Source organism: Sorghum bicolor, chromosome 9 (genome assembly GCF_000003195.3).
Source record: "Sorghum bicolor cultivar BTx623 chromosome 9, Sorghum_bicolor_NCBIv3, whole genome shotgun sequence".
Classification (NCBI taxonomy): Eukaryota; Viridiplantae; Streptophyta; class Magnoliopsida; order Poales; family Poaceae; genus Sorghum; species Sorghum bicolor.
Window position 1 is genome coordinate 52,910,927 of NC_012878.2, and position 24,687 is coordinate 52,935,613.

The following is a 24,687-nucleotide window of genomic DNA, read 5'->3' on the forward strand; positions in this document are numbered from 1 at the left end:
TTCCATTATTAACTCCCAGATCTTCAAATATTCAGCAAGAGCTCCATGGCTTCACACACACACACACACACACACACACACATTTTAAGAGTTCAGGGACCTGGCTGACACACCGGGACAAGTTTAGGGACTGCTATATATTTTACTCGATTGTAAATACCATATTATCTGTCATTGTGTACAATTTCATAGCTAATTGATAATTTCCTGTTGAATTTCTTTCAGCCCCGCAAATGCCAAGTTAGTGATGCACAGAAAATCCAGTCCTTCATAGAATCATATGAGCTGGGAACAAGAATACTTAAAGGTAAATTTTATTGCTTCCATTTCAAACAGTGCTGTATGTATAACATTGGCTCTGTGTTATTATTTTTCAGATCTCCCGGAATTAACATGTTCTATGTTTGATGAGAAGCTTATGCCTGAGCACCTATTTCGTGTTTGTCTGGAATACCAACGATCTTGTGCAAAAACATCTCAAGATTGCAATGGTTATAATGCTTACAAGGTATGACATTTTTAGATTGTACCTTGATGTCCATTGGTTTCTTTTCATGTATTTAGTAACTTTGCTTATTGCAGGATCCAAATCCTCCTGTATTGTTCAAGATGGTGGAGTCACTAACTACACTTCAGGAGAGAGTTAATAACTATTTGGATGAATGGCCTGATCACCCTGGTCTCTTGAAAATATTGGATCTAATTACTTCCCTTTTAGCGATGCCCTTGAGCACGCCAATTCCGAAGGTCTGTTATTCAATGGTTGTTTGTGTAGTATTAACTTGCTTTTAATTACTGATTTGTCCTTTTCTTTTTCTTGTTATATTTTTTATTGTTAAGGTCTTACTTGGATTGCAACTGCTGGCTGGGAAAGCTCAAACATTGCAGGAAAATGACTCCAAGTTCTTTCTAAAAGGTAAAGCTAAACCCTGACAAATCTTTGTGCACATTTTCTGATGTTAATAATGCCTATATTTCAGTTCATACTGTAGTTTTCCTCAAAAATGGATTATGTACTGTATTTTCAAAACTTTTTTATTCTCTCATCTTCATCTACAATTGGTTAAATTACCATATTTGTTTTTTCAATTTTACCGGCACATTGTGTCATAACAATATGTTTCTGGCAAATCATAGCTGTATTGTATTGTTTTAATCTCCTTTTCCCTGCAGATCATCTTGCATCAATATTCTTGCTTGTGTATTCATGGCAAAGGCTCGAGTTAGATTGTTGGCCTATACTGCTGGAGGAGGTCCAGGCAAAGTATGAGATGAATGCTGTAAAGGTGTGGTTATATTGCTGTCAAGCTTATTTAAATTTTATTGCTTGATTTTTTTGGTTTAACGGAATATACTTGTGCAGCTGTGGTTTCCATTGCGAGCATTACTTACTCAGACTTCTGGTATTCTAATGGACGAGGATTCGTCTATTATCAGAAGGTAATGCATATTTATCTCTCCCTTCCTAGAAACATATATTTTTTCTAATACAAAAATGGTCTACAAATTCAGTGTTGAGGAATTTGTTCAAACATCGAGTCTTGGAGAATACAAGAGACGCTTGCATATTCTCTTTGCCTTCCATGGCGAGATTTCAGCTGGTGCTAGCATGGGTAGTTATTCAAGGTGAGATCAAGACTTGATCAGTACTGTTTGCTTTGTTTAAGTTATTTCAGTATAGCTGTTGAAATTATTTTGCTGTTCCCACTGTAATTAATTTTCTTTATCCTGATTTTTTTTTTCATTTGTCCACTCGACAGTACTGCGGTGAAGAAAATCCAGAATATTCTGTACAATGTGTTTGGCTACTACATGCAGTTTTTGTCACTGTAAGTCACCCTTCAATCTATGTGAAAGTATTTCTGTTTCTTTTGGCCATGGTTGGTTCTGACAAAATTTCCAACCTCAAGTGTTCATGAGAAAATTGAAGATGGTAGAAAAAACATTGAGAAGGAATTGAAAGATCGCGTCAAGCTTTACAGCTGGGAGCAAGCACCATATAGTAGTGCTTCTATTGAAAATTTTAAAAGGACTAGGCAGAAGATTTTTAAGCTTCTGCAACAGTTCAATGTATGTACTGATTACTTGATGTGTTTAAGTTCATTATGAAAGTATTTTTTTTAAGTTTCTGCAATAGTTCAATGTATTTATTATTATTGTTATTGTTATTGTTATTGTGTTTATTGGTTGATCTCTTTATGATTAGCAATGCTTTGGCTCCAAAGCTATTATTTTTGCTGTAAACATAAACTTGACTATGGGAAGAAGATACCCTACTGGTTGTCTTTAGAATAGGGCTCTACCAACTGAGCAACTGCACGGTTCTGTATTCTTTGTTGTAATAACATCATTGTCATTGAGCTATTCCCTCCTGTCACAAGTAATATTGGTGAAGTTTTGGATCAGCCGCGGTCTCAAAAACAAGTTTTGTCTTTATAATAGGGCTCTACCAACTGACCAACTGCACGGTTCTGTATTATTTGTTGTAATAACATCATTGCTATTGAGCTACTCCCTCCTGTCACAAATAATATTGGTGGAGTTTTGGATCAGCCACGGTCTCAAAAACAACTTTGGCTAGTACCTTATGTTTTAATATATTTATGATTAAAGTATTACTTTTATGAAAAATGATTACTTCTATGAAAATCTGGTGGTATCATTTTCAAAAACTATCCAAATACAATACATAAAATTTAGTTTGTAACCAAACTTTGGTATTGTTGACTGCGCACGACCTAAAATGGCCGGAATATTTTTGGTAACACAGTTGACATGCTATTTCCATTTTGGACAGAATATTTTGACAAGTCCTGTCATCAGTCTACTGAATGAAGAAGCCACAGCAAGGAAGGTTCCAAGCTGGCTTGATCCTCAGAGTCCTGAATCACAGCTTCCTGTTGACACCGAAAAATTTAACAAAAGGTGGCCCTGTAATGCTGATCATATTTGTACTATTAATTCCTTAATTATCACAACAAATTTTATGTTTGTTTTGCTCTTTCTTGCAGGTTTTTGTGGTACCACAAGTGGGCAAGTGAGACTTCTTTATCATTACAAACATTGCAGCAATCAAACGCTAGTATCGTTGGAGTTCCTAGTGCCAAAGGTCTCTATCTCCCCACCATCAACACACAAAAAAAGAAAAGAAAAACCGATTCCATCTTTCTTTTCCCTCTAGTGTGTTTGTTACTAACATTTTTTTTGGGGGGCAGAATATGCAGATATTGTACACAATGTGAAGCACCGGCAGAATGAAATTGAGCTCAATGACAGATTGCAGTTATTTTGGGTCTCACTTGAGAGAATCTGTGGGGCAGCTAATTTTGCTAGTACAGTGAAGCATGGGAAAAAGAATCAGAAGAAAACAGCTCTATCCAATCTGTTCAAAACTCTTGAGGAATGTGGACTATCAAAGCACAGGCCAATGGGTCATGAGGTACTTTAATGCTAAAACAAGATAACCTCTTTCCCTGTTTTTATAGCTGTATAATAATAATTCTGTAATGTGAGATCAAACAAAATATACTGTGACTGAAACGGTGAAACCCTTGACGTTCCTTCACTCCATTGGCCAAAAGAAAAGAGTTTTTTATACAATTTTTCTCTCTCTTACTTCCAGTGGGGAGATGAGCTGGCTGCACCAAGTCCATTGTTCTTGGAGCAGTCATATGATTCTGTACATTTACTACAGCAAGTGAACTCGCAGAAAAAGCTGGAAGGTGTTAGCATCAATCATTCCACACTATTGAGCACAGATAACTGGAAGCATGCAAATCAGCAATACTTCAAATGTTTGGCAATGATGCAACAACTTCGACAGGTTTCTTTGAAATTTAACAAAGATCTAGGTTTAGAAGAGGTCAGTTCCTAGTAATTTTTAGTATCTGGTGATATAGATCAGCATGTATCAGTTTTGTATTTATGCTTTGAGCAACCTACAGGTTAACAAGGCCACGTCCTTTATGAGCCATCTGTTGACTGTGTTGTCTGAACAACGGCATCTTGCTTATACTCTATTTGATCAGCTGCAGCAATTCCGGCATGCTATTTTCTTATTAGGTTCTGGAGGTACTTCTCAACTTGTGCCTTTTCCTTTTAGGGCTTGAAAATCAATTTGCAAACTCACTGTTATCCTTTATAGGAATAGGAAAGAGTAAATCTCTATCATCAAGCCAAACTATGCTGCTGAGTTCCATGTGGCAGCAAAAGGTAGAGTTTCTGCTTAAGTTTTTTAATCTTATTATGGATTTTACAATTTTTATGTGTCTTGTGCTAGTGTTTATGCACATTTTTTGACAGCACGGTGGCTAACATATCATTTGCTATATTTTAAATGTAGAAATTGTTTGATACTGTACTCACTATGACAACAGACTCCAACTTATTGCTCAGAAGCTTCAAGGATTGCCATTATAACTCTTGTAACAACTTCATAGAAGTTGCAGAGATCTCATCTCTTCTTGGAAAGTTCATCTTGAAATTTTCTGAATCTAAGGTAAACTTAATCGTTTCTATTGCCTTACAGGGGTGACCTCTTTAGCTTATGGATTGTAGCGAACCTGTAAGACATAATCTGCTGCCCCCTTTCTCTCTTCTTCCTGTCCAAGACAAAGGGATTGTAGTTGGATCAGCTCATGTCATGGCTGTCCAAGTCCTTGGTCCTGTAGAGTATAAGGCAATAGGCCATACTGTGTACTAGTAGAAGTACACCAGCTGTATGGCTGGTACTAGAGTAGTTGTTGGCTGATTTCAGTCTTGTACCCTAGGAGTATGTAGTAGGTAGAACTGTACCTTAGATGGTACATGTATTGGTGTATATAAACCAGCCCAATGCAATGGAAGAGGCAGTTCATTGCCACATATTCAGTGTTTGCAGTTTCAGTTCAAGTCTGAAACTGTGTGTGTGCTGTGTGTGTGCTGAAGTAGCTCAGGGCTCTTCTACCTTGGAGCAGGGGAGAGGGAGAGCGGAGGAGAGCAGGTGCTGCTCACCTTGGTGCAGGGTTTCTGTGCCAACAGAACCAAGATCAAACGGGGGTCTTAGATTTTTTGTTTCATTCAATAAATCTTACCCCCAAGATAAGTTCAAAATAAGTTGAAGCCAGTGTGAGGTTCCTTTGGGGTTCTGAGCTTAAGGGACATGTTACAAGTAGTGCACTCAGTTATATAATGATATGTGCCTTGTAACTCTTTCTATCTTTTTTGTTTTTTGCAGGAGTTGTTAGATGAATGCTTGCTTGGATGCAATAATATATTTTCTGGTGCATATAAGAGTATGCCTCATGCTGCAACAGAGACGGAGCGACTTTTTTCTGATAATTGCCAGCATATAGATTCGTTGTTGGATGAATACTTGCTTGGATCCAATAATATATTTGCAGATGCATATAATAGTATGCCTCTTGCAACGACAGAGATGGAGCAACTTTTTGCTGATAATTGCCAGCTTATAGATTCATTGAGAGAAGACATGCAGGTTCAATGCCACCAGGATCTTTCAGTGGGATCTGTTAAGAAAGTTCTTATCTCGCGTTTGGAAGAATTGCTGGAGAAGGTTTGTGCTGCTATGTATTTGAATGCCTGTTTAGTTACCCATCCTATTTTGAGTAGTTCTGTATATATGCTTAAACTTATTTTGTTATAAGAGTATAATACAATATGGCAAGGACCTAGAAGCATAGAGTTTGTTATGGTAGGTTAGGATTAGTTTTCATCCCTATTGGTTGAGCTCCTAGCGACCACCGCACCACATAATGTGTAAACAGCCCATGAGGTTCAGTTAGACTTGCTGTTGGGGAGGGTATGGGCACACCTGTGCTCATCCACACCCAAATCCAATCCTGAAATATCCATTATGCACCCTCTCCAATTATCCATACCCATTGGGTAATTTGTTATTATAGTTGATGACCATGGACAAGAGCTTGAACTGCTGTTCACGAGATTGCAAAATGGGAAGTGCATGGTATCTACAAGGAAAGAGTACAGTTCAGGAACAAATCCAGGGATGAAACAAAAATTATTATTTGAATGCCTCTCACAAATTAAAAGGTGAAATGCAAATATATTGAAGAACAGATCCAAATTCTCTTCTGAAAAGGGGAAAAGAAGAACAGATCAAACAAAACTCACCAAGGGAGGATGGATTTGGGGATATGTCTAGAGAGTACCTCGTGTGAGCGTGTCACCGGTGCTATAACACATGCTCCTGGCTGATTGTTCTTCCCCTTCCATCAATCTGTACACATGCTCCTGGCTGATTGTTCTTCCCCTTCCACCAATCTGTCGATGAGGCCAGCATAGCTGTAGAGGGGTTGGGGCTTCCGCTCCTTGCTGGACCAACAAACAAGCAGAAAGGATTGAGTCATTGTGGGGCTTGGGCTTCCTTTGATGACACTGGGGAATCGAGCTATGGAGGCAAGGGCGCAAAGGGGGGCACAAGGCTAGTAGTCCACTGAAGGAAATGGGAGGAAGGGTGCAGACGGATATACCCGTACCCTACCCTTCTTCCAACGTGTAGCGAGCTGCTTACCCACACCCGACCCAAATCGCATGGGTGTGGATCTGGGATTGGATTAGGTTATCCAACAACAGGCCTGGGCTCAAATGATCACCCACAACTCGCAATATATTCATGTTCTCACATTGTATAAAGATGACACCATGCCTGAGCAGTCACATCCACAGCATCTGCCACACTGCCCCCAGGAGATGATTATGTTCCTCTCTCGGGATAGGGAGACGAGAAGAGAGATTAAAGAGAACAAGGGATAGGGAAAGGTGACTAGGTCAGGCTGAGGAAGAAGAGAGAGAGAGAGAGGGGGGGGGGGTAGGCAGTTGGCCTTTTTTTTAGAAACATGGGGGAATGGAAAATGAATCCTATGTCCCACTTTGATTGGAGCGGCACATCTCCAGTTCATTTATTTTTTCCTTTGTTTCAACCAGAATTTACTTCTGTCCAATTAGTGCAGGTTACATATTGATTTAGCTAGGCATTTTCCTTTGTAGTGTGTTACATGTTGATTTAACTAGGCATTTTCCCTTATATTCTATGTGAATCTTTTATGCTTAAATATTCATGACTGATGTAGGGCAAGATGGCAATGAAGAACCCAAGACAAGCTGAAGAAAATCATAAGTTATGCTTGAAGCTTGAAGCTTCGTATATAGAAATTTTGAAGGAAACTTTCATGCTATTGGTTGGTGTTCTCGGAACGCTCACTGATCATGAAGTATGCAGTAATGGAACTGATAATTCACCAGTTGGTAATGTTGCATCATGGAAAGATACTTTGCAGACATGCATTATGAATCTCAAATTGGATGATATTTGTGCTGCTGGTGAAAAGATTTGTATTCTAGTGGTTTGTGCCATCACCTTTACACTGTTTTCTTATCTGTATAATTTTTGTTATACCATCTCATTTGTTATTGTTTGCAACAGAGGTTGCTGGTTGACTATAAACCTCAGATTCGTATTAGTATAGAGGTGCACCTAATGCATCTTCATGCTTGGCTCGGTGTGATCCTGTCATCAGCAGAAGGGATACTTTCTGAACTTTTAGAAGCACACAGAACAGTAAGTATTTCATGTTTGGAGGAATTGTCCTCTTGTATTTTGGTAAAATAATGTTTAATTTCGTTTTTCTAAGGCCTGTTTCTCTTGATTTCAGACTTCTGAAATGACTCTTGCACTTGGGGACCTTTTTATTCATCTATTTACGGAGGGGTTTGGTTCCACCGAAGATACAGCAGAAGATGCAGATGATGAGCTACACCAAGATGCTGTTGGAAGTGGAACTGGCATGGGTGACGGGGATGGTCAAAAGAGTGTAAGCTCTGATATAGATGATGAATCACAACTTGGTGATAGTAAGGTTAGTGTGCTAGTACATCCTTCTAACTTCTTTTGATGACGGGATGAAACAAATACCCGAGCCTCTATGCTACTAATTGGAGATGTATATGAGTGATATATACTTTCAACTGTAGCAGTTTCTGTATGCTTCATTGAAGCTGACCTTCTTTTCTGTTGCAGGACTTGACATGTAAGGCTGATCCAGCTCCTAAGAATGATGATAAAGCTGTCGAAATGCAAGATGATTTTAATGCACAATTATCTGATGTTTCTGAGGATCTTGAAGGCGAAGACTCAGGTGGCGAAGATGAGGATAATTTGGATAATCAGATGGGTGATACTGGTGATGCAAGTGAAGTGGTTGGCAAGAAATCATGGGATAAGGATGAAGATGATGATCCTAAGACATCTAATGAGAAATATGAGTCAGGCTCATCAGCCAAAGGGACAGAACAGGATGATAGGGAACTGAGAGCTAAGGACGATGGTTCTATTGAGGAGGAAGATCCTATGGAAATGGATTCTGAGGAAGGCAAAAATAATAATTTGGAACATGATCCTAGTACCTGTGATGAAACTGATCTGAATACTGATGAAGTCATGGACAAAGCTGATGCATATGATGACCGGACTGGGCCTGAAATCCCTGAACCAGATAATGATTCCATTGATGTTGATATGGAGGAACAAGAACAAACTGACGAAAGAGATGCTGACAATGAAGATATAGGTACTGAAGAAGCGGAGCAAGCAGATGAGAGGTTAGATGCTTCAGATGATATGGAGGAAGGAGATATGGCACAGCATAGCGATGGTCTGGTAGATAATGAGGGGGAGCATGTTGAAGATGCAAACACAGAAGCAGGTGAGATGGATACACACCAATTGGACAAGACCGATTCACTTATGCCTCCATCACAAGGCCTACAGCCTGACAATATGCAAGTAGATTCTAACGGAGAATCTGAAACCAACTTGGCCAACAGCAGTGACATGCACGGCGCTGTTGCTCCTTCAGTAATTTTTTCAGGAAATGAAGTGCCCAATATGGAAATATCTATGCCCAATGCTGGTGATGATTCGAGACTATTATCCAACTCTATGCCAGATATGCAAAATGATGCTCAGCAGCACATCAAGCAGACAAATCCTTTCAGGAGCATTGGAGATGCATTGGAGGACTGGAAAGAACGGGCCAAAGTCTCAGCTGATACACAGGATCATCAAGCAGAAACTGGAAATGATAGTAATGAGAACACTGCTGAATTTCGTTATGTGCCTGAGGGTGAGCAGAGCACCTCTCAGGCATTGGGTGCTGCAACAGCTGACCAGATCAATGATGACAATCAAATTAATCAATCTTTCTTGGAAGATGAAAGCCGTGCCAGGAAATTGGAACAAAGTGATGAGAGAACACCTGATGACCCTGAGGTGCCTTACCTTCAAACTTCACAAGCACTTCCCAGCAAGTCTGAAAATGCCAATGAATTTGATGGCAGAGAGATTCAAACTGACACATCCGTTCAAAATTTAGTTGAAAGCAGAATAGATCACACTTTCAAAGATCTTGTTTCCTTCAAACAACCCCTGGCAGATGACAAAATAGCTCTTATTGACCTAACTACTGACAGGGAATTACCTTCCCGGATGGATCTGGACATCACTGATGCAGAGACAAAAAGGTCTATTGTGGACTGGAAAAATCTTGAGCTGGCAACCCTGAAATTGTCCCAGGAACTGGCAGAGCAATTGCGCCTGGTTATGGAACCAACTCTTGCTAGTAAGCTTCAAGGGGATTATAGAACTGGAAAGAGAATAAACATGAAGAAGGTACTTTTATTTCCAATGAACTTATCATTATATGTTTTCCTTTCCCCTCCATAGGGATGTATATGACACACAACTCTTGATTCTTCAGGTCATTCCGTATATTGCGAGTCATTTCCGCAGAGACAAGATATGGTTGCGCCGAACTAAGCCTAATAAACGGAATTACCAAGTGGTTATTGCTGTTGATGACTCAAGAAGTATGTCTGAGGGCAAATGTGGAAAATTTGCTATTGAGGCATTAGTTACTGTGTGCCGTGCTATGTCACAGCTTGAGGTTGGACAATTTGCAGTTGCAAGTTTTGGAAAGAAGGGGAATGTTAGAGTGCTACATGATTTTGATCAGATCTTCAATGGTGAAGCTGGAGTGAATGTAAGTTGACAAAATTTACAGATTCTCTTATCTTCACTGTACGCTTGTAAGCTTGTATAACTATTGCTATGTATTTTTCATGCTCGTTTCAGATGATCTCTAGTTTGTCCTTTGAACAAGATAACAAAATTGAGGATCAACCAGTGTCTGATCTCTTGACGCATCTGAATGCTATGCTCGATACTGCCGTTGCACGGGCGCGCACCCCATCAGGGCAAAATCCTCTCCAGCAACTGATACTGATAATATCTGATGGAAAGTTCCATGAAAAGGTAACTATTTTTGTCTTCAGTTTTGGCTGCAGCTCGTATACCCTCTTTCCTCTTGGGTTCTGAAGTTGGCTCTGTCGCAGGAAAACTTGAGGCGCCATGTTAGAGATGTTCTAAATCGAAAGAGGATGGTCGCGTATGTGCTCCTGGATAGCCCCGAGGATTCTATTATTAATCTAAAGGAAGCATGCTTTAAAGTAGGGGAGAAGGTAGAGCTGAAAAAATACATGGATTCATTTCCATTCCCGTATTATGTTATGCTACAGAACATTGAAGCTCTTCCTCGCACATTGGCCGACCTGATTAGACAGGTGAATTACTCCTATCAGTTTAGCCCTTTTGACATACTAATGATCTCTTTTGAATTAACAAATGGTTGCCCTACTAATGACCTTTTTTCTACTGTGCAGTGGTTTGAGCTCATGCAGAGCGCCAACGAGTGATCCTTGGGACGTTAGCCAACCTAATTTTACCGAGTAGGGCGACGCATTTAGCTGTACAGCAAACTAGAGCTTTTATTTTTGCTTGGGCCTCGAAACTCTGTGATCGCAGGCTTGATTGTGTACAAATACCGTCACAGTTCAAATCTCTTTTGGGAATATGATCCGCGACATGGTTTGCCCCCACCCATGTGAGCAGAAGATACTGTACTTGGCGTTACACCCCCAACAAACACCAAAAGTCACCACCGCCACCCATACGTACAAACACACCAGAACGAAGCTACTGATGAATGAGAGCAATGGCTGGCCGGCCGGCCTTGCGCGAGCTTCAATTTCGACTCAAGGCCGGCGCGAGTACAATAATAATAACAACAAGCTAGGTCCAAAAATAAATTACAACTATTATTCATTTCTTCAAGTACTATTAGTACGTACTTCTAGGAGCTGGGGATCTCCAATCTTTGGTCCACACTCCATAATCCACCACCACCACCACCACCAGAGCAAAAGCAAAGGAAAACCGTCTACTACGTACTACTAGGCGGGTGCTAGATTAGCAGCCTCAGCATAGCGCAAAAGCCCAATTAAAGCCTCTCCTTCCTTCAAATATAACCGGGAGAGAGAGAGGCTTCAATTCGTCTTGTCTTAATTTCTCTCTCTTGCACACTCATCACGCGCAAAAGGCAAAAAAAAAAACAAATCGATAAAAAATAGTACCGTAATTAATTAATTGACTGACTGACTGACTAATCGTCCACTTCATCGACGATCAGAAGAAGTTCGTTCAGAAATCAGAACTGGGCGCCCTCGAAGGTCTGGCCGAACTGCCATCCGGCGGGGGCGGCGTTGTTGCTGGTGACGGTGCGGCCGTCGCTGGCGGTGACCTGGAACGACAGCGCCTGCCCGTCCAGGTCCGCGTTGCTCTGCCAGTTCTGGCCCCAGTTCCGCGACATGGGCTGCCACCCCGTCCGCGAGCCCCGGATGGAGACGGACCGCACGTCCCCCGCGCCCGCCACGTTGGTCACCAGCACCAGGTTGAAGTAGGAGTGCCCGTTGATGGTGAACCGGATGCCGCCCTTCTTCACGCACGGCACTCTGCATGCATGCCATCGTACGTGTCAGTTTTCACATGCAGATGCGTTTGCAACTAACGGTCACTACGTATACGTGAGACGACCGATTCGTGATCGGCGTCAATGGGAGTAGTCAGTAGTGCGTGTGAGTACTACGCTAGAGTGTTGTGGTGGCACGGCACATGCGCGTCGCCTGCAGCTCATCCTGGACCCCACGAGACCCGTATCGAATCTGCAGGGTGGCCCACCGAACTAATGGGCCGAACTTGGGGTGCGGGTCCACCAACCTTCGAACCGACGTCCGACGCGGTTGGGTCGATTTGGTCCACCACAAGGCGGGGCGAGCCGTAGCATAGCAGCTCGGGCCCATATCGTGCATGTGTGCGTGCGTGACCACGGCGCCGTGCCGTGCCAGCAGCACACATGTGCAGGCAGCCAGCACGGGCATGTGATCCAAGAGCAAACTGATCGAGCCAGCATGAGGGGGTTACCTCCTGAAGGCGACGGGCACGATGCCGGCGCGGTACTGCGCGATGTGGAGGAAGGCGGGCTCGGCCATGTCGAAGTGCGGCCGCGGCGGGTTGCACCAGCCGCCGTCGTCGCTGGGGAGGCCGTAGTTGGGAGGGCAGAAGTTGGTGGCCGTCACGGTGATGGTGCCCGGCAGGCACGACCGCCCGGCGTTGTCGCACCGCAGCTCGTAGCAGGACCCGCACGCCGCGCCGTCGTTGAACAGCGCCGTGCTCAGCGCCGCCGTGTTCGTGCCGTACCCGGTGCTGTACAGGTTGCCGTACCCGCACGCGCCGCCTGGACGAGAAAGAAGGGATGTCACAAAAAACAACCATCAGTTTCTTTTAATTTGCTGCTGAGCCGATCGACGATGATCGGAACGCACGGCCGCGGCAGGCCGAGGCAGGGCAGTGGACGACGACTCACCCATTGTGCCGGACGCGTCGCCGCCGCCGTAGAACGTGGCGTGCGCGCTCTGCCACCCGCCGTAGCCGCCCGCCGCGGCTTCCCCGGCGAGGAGACCGAGCAGGAGGAAAAGAGCACCGGCAATGGCCATTGCTGGCTGGGCGCTCCGAGCTCCGAAGCTGCCTTCGAGACAGAAGCAGGAAGAAGAAGAAGGTTATCTAAAGCTTAGCTTGTGTGCTACCAACAACTAATGGCTTGGAAACGTCTGGCTGGCAGTGAGGAGCTTGCCCTCCCAGCACCCAACTATTTATAGCCGAACCAAAGGCGCCGGTGGCGGTTGCGAGACTCGCGGGCCGTGCGCGTATACAAAAATTTCTCTGCGATTTGGTGCGGCTAAAAGGCAGGGGGCCATATATAAATAAAAGCAGAAACTGAAAATAAAAAGAAACGGGCCTGAGCGACGTGCCCCATGGCCACGGCCACGGCCGCAGGGGGCCGAGAGAGACCACCGTCCACCGGCAGTTAAAATCGAGCGCACATGCGAGCGCACGTAGACATGGCACCAACTGCTCGCGTGTCGTGGGCGAGGCGAGGGCGCCCTCGGCGGCCCCCGGGGCCCCGCGAGGCCAACTCCCCACATGGCTGGCGCGAGCCTGCTCAGCTCTCGGCAGCAGACTCCGGCGACGGCGACTGCATGCATGCATGCGCCGCGCGGCGGCAGCGGCAGCGGCAGCGCGTTAACTGTGTGGACCCTGGAGCGGGTCACTCACATTGGCCGGTTCCCTGACGGGGATTGCCCATCGCCTGCCTTGTCTGCGCCGGAGGAGATCCGCTCACGTTCACGTTCGCTGTGTCCGCCGCGCGGCGCGGCCGCAGCATCCCGGCATGGGGCTGTGGCTGTCTGTGTCACTCGCGGCCGAGTGCCGCCCGCGCTTATCGTCGATGGATCTTTCTTTTTTTTTTCTTTTTGCAACTTGGTGATGCAGTTTCGTTTGGAGTCTATTTTGTTTGAACTATAGTAGTTGCTTGGCCAAACGCAAGATTATCGATGGCATCATACTTGACTGACTGACAGTTCGTTTAGCGATTCGACAGCAGCGAGACAAAAAGCTAAGGTGGAAAGTGGAGTGACAGCTTGAGGATCGAGCTTGCCATTGCAAAACCTTGGCAGGCTCAGAGACAGTCTGATAATCGCTCTGTCAGGCTCAACTGTTAGCGAGGATCATCCTGCTTTTATTTTAGTCTGTAATGAATGAACTCCGGAACCAACAACAGTAGTGTACGTACACCGAACAACTGATTGATTGGATATGGAACAGGCGCGGGTTTGTCGGTCCACAGAGCACATGAAGCTAGCGCATAAAGAACGGAGCAGCTCTCACACGGAGGGGAACCCATCAAGAAACATGGCCTAGACACGCACGTTACCGGCGCGCGCCAATGATCAGTGCACGTTCACAGGAACACAGGGTGATGTGGTGTGAATGGGCGAGGCCAGACGTGGCTGTTGGCCTGTGGGCGCTGTGGCTGTGGGGGTGCTCTGCTGTCCTGTCCTTGAAGGGGGAGGGGGGAGACTCTTCACATGGTCGCGCACCTCACATGCGCGGAACATGGCGAGACTATATGAGATCTGACGGTGAGCGTGCGCGTGGGACACGAACTGTGCGTGCGTGCGTCGGTGCATGAACCCAGCAGCTTCAAACAAAAACACACAAAGCTGCCGTCAAGCCTTTGCCTGCCTGCGCGTCCCGAGAGTTCAAAGCCGCCGTTGCTTTGCTTGACGTAAAATTTCGTCTTTTACTACTTGCGTAATAGGTCGTCGTTGCTAGTGCTAGTTCTTTTATTGGTAAATAATATCGCTTGGTTTCCACCTTATTGGCCATGTTTTCGAATTCATTCAGAGGATAACTAACATGCATGCCAACGTCGTGAAGCATCTGCCTGCTGCCGTGCCGGTGCGGTGCCTGCCGCCGTCTGTTCAATACTCCAGCAGGCAGCAGGAAAGCAACAGTTGCCCAGGCTCGCCGTCGCTGACCCCATGCCCCATGTTAATTGCACATGGCCGCCCGGGCATTACGGCCGGCTAATGCCCTGTCACTAGCCGACGGTCTCCTTTTTGGACTCTCGTTCCTGCCTTCTGCTCCCAGTCGCCGTAGCTGATGAATCGCACGCCTCCATACGCTAGCTGAATGCATGGTCTTCTGTGTCTGCCCCACTCCACAAGTTGGATTGGAGCACTTGCACTGAGCCGCCGCTACATAAACGCAGGTTCAGTAAAATAAAAAGGTATCTTCACAATTCACATACATAGTACACCTCAGTTTACTCAAATACGATTACAGCGGTTTGTAGCAAGGTATATGTACGTAGTCGTAGTAAATCGTTTTCCTTTTGTTATATACTATAATATACTGTATTATATAAGCTGTAAAACGAGCGCAGCTAGCAATGTTGAGGGAGCCGGGCGGCCTGCAGTTTTGTTTCAGGGCATGTAGAGCCACAGGTGAGTTATCGAGACCCCGGACCGGCAGCCGCTGCGAGCAGGAGCGGAGCAGTACCAGTACCAGTACCAGTACCAGTACCAGTACGGCGCCTGTTCTCCCCTGCGCACACCACATGCGGATATGATAGGGACGCTTCCGGGGCAGCAAAGGCAGCAGCCATGTGCCCGGGTGCGCGCCCAAACAAACAGATCGCGCGATCTTGCCTTGATGCATGGCTCGCCGGAGGGAGTCGCCCTCCGATCCGCTTCCACGTCCCTCCAAACGGGCTGGGATCTCGGCCGAATCAAATCCTCCGGGAAGCGAACGGACGAGACGCACCGCCGCTGCCTGTGTTGCGATTGCGAACAAGGGAATCTTGTGACCGACGCCCTGTGCCGTGTGCCTCTTTGTTTGCTGCTGAGATATGGTACTCTGCTCGACCAGACGCAATCATGATTCATGTGTAGTGACTGGTGGTTCGTTATACAGTTAGGAGATCGACCATACTACTTTGCTTGTTAGCTTTCCAGGGTCTCGTTTCTGGTTGCATGCATATACCGACCTGTCCATGATTGCTGGGAATAATATGCTTTGCTTGGACATGAGAGATCGAACGGATGATCTGGTTGGTCGAACTTTTGCTGAGTTTGCATTCTGCTTTCCAAACATTTTACTGAACGAACGACCCTGGAACTGGAACTAGAAACAGACGATGATGCCCCAGCAGCACAGCACTTGAGCATTTGCTAGACTGCTGGAGCGATGAATGAGTGATCCTCCGATCCCGAACGTGTACGTGCAGTGTCATAGCATCGGATTCGTCCAGAAATCATCTGCTCCCCCGATCCATGAGGCTGCTGCTGGCTGCATAACTGATGGCCTGCGGAGACTGACTCATCGAGAGCGTCGTCGTCGTCTCCACGGACCACGTACGGCAAGCTGCCAAGCTGTCTGGCAAGTGGCATGTGGTGATGTATAAAGGCCGCAGTGGAATTTCTCGCGATCGGCCGTGCACCGTCGCTCGCTGGCCCGCATAAATTTCTGACGTGCGACCGATGCAGATCGGGGGCTTGGGGCTGGATGCAACATCGCGCGCGCGCGCTGAATCGTTCGAAGGAGAGAGCAGCTCGCAGGGGTGGGAATAATCGCAGACATCCTTTTTGCGTTATCCACCTCAGATCTTCTCGCGCGCGTGATGATGAAAGGCACGTTGGTGATGAGGATCCTTTCGGTCGGTCTCTGTGCTTTCAGTCTGTGTGATACGGGTTTTTGCGTTGGGGTGGCTATCTTTTGCTTTCAGCGTCGTTGGACCATTGCATTGCATTGCATTGCATGTGGTAACATGCATGGGTTCGTTAAGCTGTCAGTCCAACTAACTGATCGGCGCGCCCCCTGGCGTCCTGCCAAAGAAGACATAGGATTAGACTCTCCTCGCAACAACAAAAAAGTAGCAGAGTGAGCCCACATTTTGAAGCGTTATTTGTGTAGGTTAGTTCTTAATAAATAATCTAAATAAATACTACTTCGTTAAAGGTAGGACAAGCACTTACGGGTCAGCAAAAGTCAATCACTCTCATGATCTCATCATATATTTACTTTTCCATCAACACGATCGCCATTTCTTTTCCAGAACGCGAGCGAAGGGTACATCATGTACACCGAAAACATTCACTCCTATGCTACGAGCTAGGAGTACGAACACACACAGGTGCACATCATACACTAGTGACCCCAACAAGCATCTTTGATAGGCTGAACCAGTGCATCTAGCTGTCAGCAACAAATATATGTGGCATACCACATAAAGGATTAGGCCTTGTTTAGTTTCTAAAAAGTTTTGCCAAAAATTTTAGATTCTCTATAACATCGAATCTTGCGACATATGCATAGAGTATTAAATATGGACGAAAAAAATACTAATTACACAGTTTACCTATAATTTGTGAGACGGATCTTTTGAGTCTAATTAGTCTATGACTGAAAAATATTTGTCAAATACAAACGAAAGTGCTACAGTACCTGAAATTCCAAAATTTTGCCAACTAAACAAGGCCTACACATGCGAGTATACCTATACTAATTTAGAGACTTAAACTAGATACACAAATTTCAATGCAAGAAAACTAACACAATTAGGTTATGCTTCGTTATTACCCGTTTTACAACCTAAATATAAAACGTCATTCACTATTGTTACTTGTTAGTTTTTTTTTTTCTGAAGCATCCGCCAATTTCAGTATCACTGTGAAAATGCAGCGCTGGACGTTTCCGGCCCTGTTTGGGAGAGCTCGGCTAGGTACTTGATTCTTCGGTACTGCTCCTTGATTCTTCAATGGAATGGTTTCATTGGAATACTAGGAGGGAGCAGGTGGCGGGTGGGGGAGCTGATAACAATGGATTATCTGCTAATTTCCACCAGAATATAACAAGGAGCAAGATGAATCAGATTTTTTAAACTCCTCCTAGTATAAATGGAGAAATGATTTTCTCCATATCTTCATCACCTGAATTTTTGTTGACGTTTTGAGCGTTTGGCTGGTTGGCCCACCTTATTTTCCTCCGTATAAAAAGAGGTGTGTACCCTGTGGGTCTGGCAAAAAAATGTGAGGGTGTTTGCTTCAATCACAATCTCGGGCTACCTTTTTTTTAAAAAAAAACACACATTCAGGTTCAGAGGGGGACGGGCGACACCAGCGAAAACAGGCATGCAGCAAGGGCAACTGGCCTGCCTGAAAACAGCCCAACGTTACGTTGGGCCCACCATTGAAACCACCAAAAGATGATCCGGCCTTTTTAAGGTTAACTGCAGTTCCACCTTTTTTTTTTGGGTGAGAAGCAGTCCCACTTCTCAAACAAGAAACAACAGAGAGCAGTCGAGTGTTGTCAAAAAAAAAAAAGAGAACAGTCGAGAAGTTTACCAGAAGCACACCCAAACTCTATCATATGCGTTGGCGAGTTGTCGTGGTGGTTGCCTACTTGCAGTCATCGTGGTGCTCGTCGTCAGCGCGATTGGTGGCGTCTATCCTCATGACCAAAGGCCTTATTTAGTTTCTAAAAAAATTTACAAAACTTTTCAGATTCTTCGTCACATCGAGTCTTTAGACGTGTGCATAGAGTATTAAATATAGGCGAAAATAAAAACTAATTACACAGTTTGGTCGAAATTGACGAGACGAATCTTTTGAGCCTAGTTAGTCCATAATTGGACAATATTTGTCAAATACAAACGAAAATGCTACAGTAATTTCCTAAAAATTTTTAGAACTAAGGCCAAAGTTTCAGTCTGCACTTTCTGCAGTGTGAACTACTATCAGGCTTCTATCATCTTCATTGTCATTCAGTGCATACCTTCTGCTGTAATTGAGCTTGGGAGTTGGGACCTCGCTTTGGTTCTTCATATATCCAAGCCTTACCCATCTCCCTGTCTGACCACTATTGTGTGATGAAACACACTCTCGGTTGGCCGACGGTTTTCAAATTTGTGTTAGACGGATTGATTGGCAGCCCTGCCTGCTAGTAGTTTCTATCCGGCACGGGAATTGCCTGATCAGAAATACAATGTCGTTATTACCTACTTTAATTTGGCATTATATTTGATGATGCTCGCTAATTATAATTGTCATAACCCAAAATGACTGTATAATCCAAAATACTTTAGTGTTGTGACATAATGTCTCTGTTCCAAGTTGTAAGTCGTTTTAACTTTTCTAGGTACGCATCTTATGTCTAGATACATAACCAAAACTATATATTGAAAAAAACAGAATGACCTATAATTTGGAATTGAGAGAGTAATATTTATTGTGATAGTGTATTCTATTGTCATAAATGTCACATCCCAAAATATATGTGATGTGAATAAGTAACACCGGTAAAGTAATAGTTCAAATAGCATCAATATCTTAAATAAAATATTATATTTAAGATCCCAAATAAAACTCAACAACTCTAAGTCGTGTCATTATGACTCATTGAATTTGTTTCCTGCTTTTCCCCGCTCGCAAACCACCTGAGGCATACGTATAATAAAGTGTCGAGAAAAATAAACCAGAAAGTATTGCATCTATTTCCTTGGACACCAATATAATCATTCTGGAATTTGTAAGAAATTCAGATTTGGAAAATCAACAAGAATTGAACTTGGTTGTATTTCTAAGATAAAAAGAAAATCCCTTTCTCCCCGTAACTCGGTTTGCGCCAACCGCCATCTTTTTCTCCTCTCCACTAGAGCCCAGTGCAGCCCAGCCGGATCTCTCTTTTCGGCCCACGCCAGGTTCTTCTTTATTTGCAGCCCAGCAGTAGGTGGGTCCCATTGAAGTGAAAAGTAAAATCAGAAAAAGAAGAACTCCTTTAGGGATCAAACTGGAGAGACTAAACAACCAAGGAGCCACGCAATACCTCAACGCTAGGCTATATGCACATGTTATTCTCTAAAACAGCAATATTGCTTTTACTCGCTATTAGGAATGTTAATGCACACCCGTTTGTTTTCAGAGCCGGCACTACCAAAATGGTAGAGTTCTCCTAGTGTTTTTAGTTAGTAATAAAACACTACCACTAGTCAAAACACTAGGGAATCCTCACTAGGAGGTATTTACTAAGAAAAGTTTATACTAAATTTTGAATGCTAAAACACTAGGAGAACCCCACATCGCTAGGAGAAATTATAAAATCTGGTTGTGCGGTGACACACATTTTTACTGTGCCTCTGAGTATAGAGCCCATACCCGACTCTGACTAAAAACAGCGAATGTGTGGTGAGTGGTGACGCTCCTTCCTCGTGTGACTCTGACGTAGTGGCACATCTCTCTCTCTCTCTCTCTCTCTCTCTCTCTCTCTCTCTCAAGAGCCCTACCCATGCCTCGGTGGCCACCCGCGAGCCCCACCGATGCCCCGCGTGACCTCCTGGCGATCCCCACTGCAGCCCTGGTCCCCACTCGTGCTCGTGCCCCCACACGCGCGCGAGCTTGCCGACCATGGTGGATCCGCGCGAGGTAGGTCTTCTCCTGGTTAGCGTTCCGACGAGCCTCTACCACAACCTCTGTCCTTATCTTTTTCCATAGAAAAAATATTCTTATGATTTATGATCTGTGCCAAAGGAGTAAACGGAAGAGAGGAAGAGAACTAGGGGAGAGGCGGCCTACGCGCCGACGGCGGGTAGTGGGGTGGAGCTAGGTGCAACCAGAAGTAGAAGATGAGGTGGAAGCCGTTAGATCTTCATCCTCCGATCAAAAAAATTTGTGTACTAGAACAGGGTGAAACACCTGTAAGACAGACTCTTTTACTATATATCTAGACTAAATATGGTGTATATCTAAAGATATAGGGAAAGCTATGCAAAATCAAAACGTCTTAATAGTTAGTCCGTGGCAATTGGCAACTGATGACACCCGTGTCGACGCTCCTGAAAATCTAATCTAAAGCCAGGCACAAATTGGTAGGTTAGAGTGTATATGATACATCATCAGGGATATGCATTTATTAAGTGTATCTTTTGCAGGGGAAGCACGGAGTACCACAACCTAACCAACTCTGTTCCATCCCTCTCTGTTCTCTCCTTCGGCACCCGGGCAACACACGATATGCACCAGCTAACATGAGGAGTGGTGCGTGCTATCTGCTTTAGGCTTTAGCACTCGCTGTGCGCATAATGCATTATTTGCCACGACATGTCACATCCAAAGTTCCAAACCCTCACTAAGGCCAAAAAAGCGTCCGGTAACAAACACTCCAAAAGGCATAAAAAGCGAGCTCGGTGACACACTCGATCGGAGGAATCCCCGAAAGAGCATTTGGTGCCGGCGTTCGCATCGCATGCCACGCTCGAGAGCGTGGCAAAGAAAAGAAAAAATCCCCGGCCCCGCGTACGCAGCCAACGCGACGCGGGCAACTCGTGTCGACGTGTCGTGACAGACGGCAGCGCCAGGCGTGCGCTTTTTGCATGCGTTCCACGGTGTACACAGCGCTCCGACTAACGAAGTGACCAACTGCCCACGGACACGGCGTCGCTGGTTCAGACACCAGGCCATGGCATGGCCACCAAGGAGATGTGACGGACGGACGGTCGGTCGCGAGACGCCCTTTTCGCCGCGCGGAAATGCACCGGATCGGAGTAGACGCTCCCAAATCCGGGGCTCGTCCTGCCCAAGCACGCAAGGAAGCTGTTCTCTAGTTCAGCTCCCAGTCCTAGCTTTGCCTACAAAGCAATCAAAAAAGCGAGCGGGCGGCACCACCCGTCGGCCGTGTGCCTATCCCTTCAAGCCAGGCTTCGCGCCGGGGGTTCCAAGCACAAGCGCACTCTCGCGCAACAGCCCCCGGAACGTGCATCGCGATCGCGCCGCTTATATGCATCGCTAGCTGCTGCCGCGCGCGGACAGAGCACGCACAGCAGGCAAGGTAGGAGCTAGCATTCGCGCGCGAGAGCAGCTGGTGGCATGGACCGTCGGGACGGATCCAAGGCGCCAGCGCTGGCGGCCGTGAACGGTACTGGCGGCGGAGTCGGAGGCGCGCCGGGGGTCGACGCGACGTTCGACACCAACACGGTCATCCTCCTGGCGGCGCTGTTCCTAGCGCTGCTGTTCGCCATCGCGCTCAACTCGCTGGCCAGGTGCGCGCTCTGGTGCGGGGGCCGGGCCGCGGACGGCGGCGGCGGCGGCGGCGAGGGTGCGTCGTCGTCGAGCGTCGGCGGCGCGTCGTCTTGCGCGGGCGTCCGAGGCGGGATCAAGAAGCGCGCGCTGAGGAGCATCCCCGTGGAGGTTTACGTCGGCAGGGAGGAGGAGGCCGGGGCCGGGGCTGGGGCCGGGGAGGAGGAGGAGGAGGACGTGTGCGCCATCTGCCTCGGCGAGTTCGCGGACGGCGAGAAGGTGCGCGTCCTGCCGCGGTGCGGGCACGGGTTCCACGTCCCGTGCGTCGACGCCTGGCTGCTGTCCCGCGGCTCGTGCCCGACGTGCCGCCGCCCCGTGATGGACGGCAAGCCCAAGCCCGCCAAAGGCGGCGGCAGGGGCGGCGGCCAGAGCCGGCGGCCGCCGGATAGCGACACCATCGCCGTGGTCATCGCGTGAGGGACGGGGTGGAGCATGTGTGGCCATCGCCCATTGGGAAGCAGACCTAGTGGTAGGCGCACACGCAACGGAGCAAGGTGTATAGCTCTGTACTGTTCTGTCGCCGTGGATAAGCTCATGTAAAAATATCTCCGTAGCCTGGTAGCCGCATCGTCGTCCGATATTATCCGGCGACGGCTGTCCCACTTGCACTAGATGACGATACTTGGAGTGAACTGCTAGCATCTTGCCGTCAAAATGTGTGAGTAGCTGCCCAGTTGTTCGATCACTGTGCGTGTTCGGCGGCGCCGTACGAGAACTTGTTACAAATAAGTAGCCATGCGGTAAGACATGCTCATGCGCATTGGCGCGTGCACCCGTGCCGCCGTGCGTTCGTCGCCGGCGGCGGCCGGCAGCGGCACGCCTGGAAGCTGTACGGTGGCCGTGCGCCGATCGGCATTCGGCACGCCGACCAAACAACCACCGAGTGCAAATTAATCTGCTGCGGGTAGCTGCGTGACAACTGCATGACTTGATCTGAAGTGAAAGCCGATCGCGCGTCGTCGCTGCAACCACCGAGATGACTCCGTGGCGCCAAACCCCGATGGCCACGGCTAGCTGCACGGTGCGTGGTCCGTCGTCGTCGCCCGGTGTTCACGCGAAATGCATGGAGAAAAACGTACGCGTCCTGAGGAGCTGGGCAGCTGGCTGAACCTGAACCGGAGGTGGACCGGGGACGGAAGACAGTCTCAGCCTCTCAGGTGGCCTGTTTTGAAACACTCATATGTACTTCAGTTTATATGTGTTGAGCTGGACGTAGTTTTCATTGTCTTAATTTATTCTAATAATACATGTGGATCAATGCGGATATGAGTGTAGCAAATACTCCATCCGTTCCAAATTACAAGTCATTCCAAGAATCTTGGAGAGTCAAAGTATTTTCAAATTTGATAAAAAATATAGAGAGAAATATAAAGGTTTATGTCATAAAATAGATACACTATGAAAATATAACTAACAAAGAATCTAATGATACTTTGGTTGGTAGTTTGGTACCAAAAAAGTTATTATTTTGCTATATAAATTTGGTCCAATTTGAAAAATTTTGACTCTCCAAGATTCTTGGAATGACTTATAATTTGGGACAGACCTCCGTTCCAAATTATAAGTCATTCCAAGAATCTTGGAGAGTCAAAGCATTTTCAAGTTTGTCATAAAATAAGTACATTATGAAAATATAACTAACAAAAAATCTAATGATACTTGGTTGTTACTAAAAATGTTATTATTTTGCTATATAAATTTGGTCAAACTTGAAAAACTTTGACTCTCCAAAATTCTTGAAATGACTTATAATTTGGGACGGAGGGTAAGTCACAGGTCACTTTTATAGCGTGTGTGAATTACCACAGTTGAAAAGGTGCTAAATCCCTTCGCACAAAAAAAAAAGGAGGAGGATAAGAGGTCCTAGTCATTTTCACCATGTCCCTTCTGGCCTTGTCTCTCTTTTATGCAACTTGAGTAAAAATATCTGTTCTAGAAATAACTGGACGCATGTCTCCAGATTTGGAGTTTAATCGTGGGAACCTGACTTTGCTAACTAGGTAAATACTCCCTATGTTACTGTGGAAATTTAGAAAGTGGTATATTAAATGACACATGAGTTAATCATGCAAATATGAAACACAAATTTTCTAAGATTTTTTTGGAAGGATGGATGAAAGATGTTATGTACAATTTGCCTCATAACAATAATACAATATTTTAAAATAATGGAACAAAGTTCCAGCCTCTACCATAACAATAATACAATATAGTTGGAGAAAATTTTCATTAGCAATATCAGACACTACTAAGAAATTGTGTGTTTACATGACAATTGGCATACCCATCATGTTCTGGAAAGAGTAAACTGCTCAAGGTGGGAAGGAGATAAAATAAACGAAGCCTCATTAACAAACCCTGAATTGTATTATCAGACCATTTTGCTGCATTAGAACATGCTCCAAGACTTAGACTATAAGTTTTTGAAATCCTGCAACATAGAAATATTAGGAGAAACATCAACTGAAATTGTTAAATCTCCTGCGCGTTGCTATGGGAATTTATAGATACTTTTAGTTGAATCCCTTGGCCGCCAAGGTGCTGCTCGTCGTGCTGCTAGAGGAGGGGAACGGGAAGACGGCCATGGAGGCCAGCGTGACGTCGGCGGCCATGGAGGGGGTGGCGATGCTAGAGCTCCTCTGCACGGCTCCTAGCAGCACCCAGACGGTGCGATGAGCGAAGGGGTGCGACGCATCAGGTGGAGGTGCGCGGGCGTGCGAGGGTCACACAGAGGGGGGTGCACGGCGTGAAAGGGATAAGGTTGGGTTGTTAAATCTACCTGCTATTTTATGATTTGATCTAATT

At 45.8% G+C, this 24,687-nt stretch overlaps 3 protein-coding genes across 5 annotated transcripts in view; 2 read left to right on the top strand and 1 right to left on the bottom strand.

Annotated features, from left to right (window-relative positions):
- The window catches only part of LOC8077000 (midasin), a 41,864-nt gene extending 30,924 nt beyond the window's left edge, over positions 1-10,940 (top strand). The window contains exons 41-65 of the mRNA XM_021447921.1: positions 226-307; positions 378-508; positions 583-747; positions 841-916; positions 1,174-1,286; positions 1,364-1,440; positions 1,513-1,626; positions 1,761-1,829; positions 1,911-2,070; positions 2,798-2,925; positions 3,012-3,109; positions 3,216-3,439; positions 3,623-3,862; positions 3,945-4,071; positions 4,145-4,212; positions 4,343-4,498; positions 5,216-5,554; positions 7,092-7,364; positions 7,445-7,579; positions 7,674-7,877; positions 8,039-9,688; positions 9,777-10,058; positions 10,151-10,330; positions 10,411-10,638; positions 10,738-10,940. Of these exons, the coding sequence (XP_021303596.1) occupies positions 226-307; positions 378-508; positions 583-747; positions 841-916; positions 1,174-1,286; positions 1,364-1,440; positions 1,513-1,626; positions 1,761-1,829; positions 1,911-2,070; positions 2,798-2,925; positions 3,012-3,109; positions 3,216-3,439; positions 3,623-3,862; positions 3,945-4,071; positions 4,145-4,212; positions 4,343-4,498; positions 5,216-5,554; positions 7,092-7,364; positions 7,445-7,579; positions 7,674-7,877; positions 8,039-9,688; positions 9,777-10,058; positions 10,151-10,330; positions 10,411-10,638; positions 10,738-10,770 (5,352 nt within the window). The 3' untranslated portion in view covers positions 10,771-10,940. The remainder of the gene's footprint in view (positions 1-225; positions 308-377; positions 509-582; positions 748-840; positions 917-1,173; positions 1,287-1,363; positions 1,441-1,512; positions 1,627-1,760; positions 1,830-1,910; positions 2,071-2,797; positions 2,926-3,011; positions 3,110-3,215; positions 3,440-3,622; positions 3,863-3,944; positions 4,072-4,144; positions 4,213-4,342; positions 4,499-5,215; positions 5,555-7,091; positions 7,365-7,444; positions 7,580-7,673; positions 7,878-8,038; positions 9,689-9,776; positions 10,059-10,150; positions 10,331-10,410; positions 10,639-10,737) is intronic.
- On the bottom strand, positions 5,920-13,135 carry LOC8077003 (expansin-A4). Of its 3 annotated transcripts, XR_002447791.1 has the most exons (5): positions 12,777-13,135; positions 12,335-12,647; positions 11,488-11,865; positions 6,171-6,333; positions 5,920-6,092 (listed from the first exon to the last, which is right to left on the bottom strand). XR_002447791.1 is itself a non-coding variant. In XM_002441218.2 (3 exons), the coding sequence occupies exons 1-3, from the start codon at positions 12,904-12,906 to the stop codon at positions 11,562-11,564; spliced, it is 747 nt and encodes a 248-aa protein (XP_002441263.1). In that variant the 5' UTR covers positions 12,907-13,134; the 3' UTR covers positions 11,131-11,561. The 3 variants fall into 3 exon arrangements, 1 of the variants encoding a protein (XP_002441263.1); XR_002447790.1 differs by having other exon boundaries at positions 5,920-6,333; XM_002441218.2 differs by lacking the exons at positions 5,920-6,092; positions 6,171-6,333 and having other exon boundaries at positions 11,131-11,865; positions 12,777-13,134.
- On the top strand, positions 20,194-23,169 carry LOC8064135 (RING-H2 finger protein ATL74). Its single transcript, XM_021447186.1, has one exon. The coding sequence runs from the start codon at positions 21,673-21,675 to the stop codon at positions 22,297-22,299; it is 627 nt and encodes a 208-aa protein (XP_021302861.1). The 5' UTR covers positions 20,194-21,672; the 3' UTR covers positions 22,300-23,169.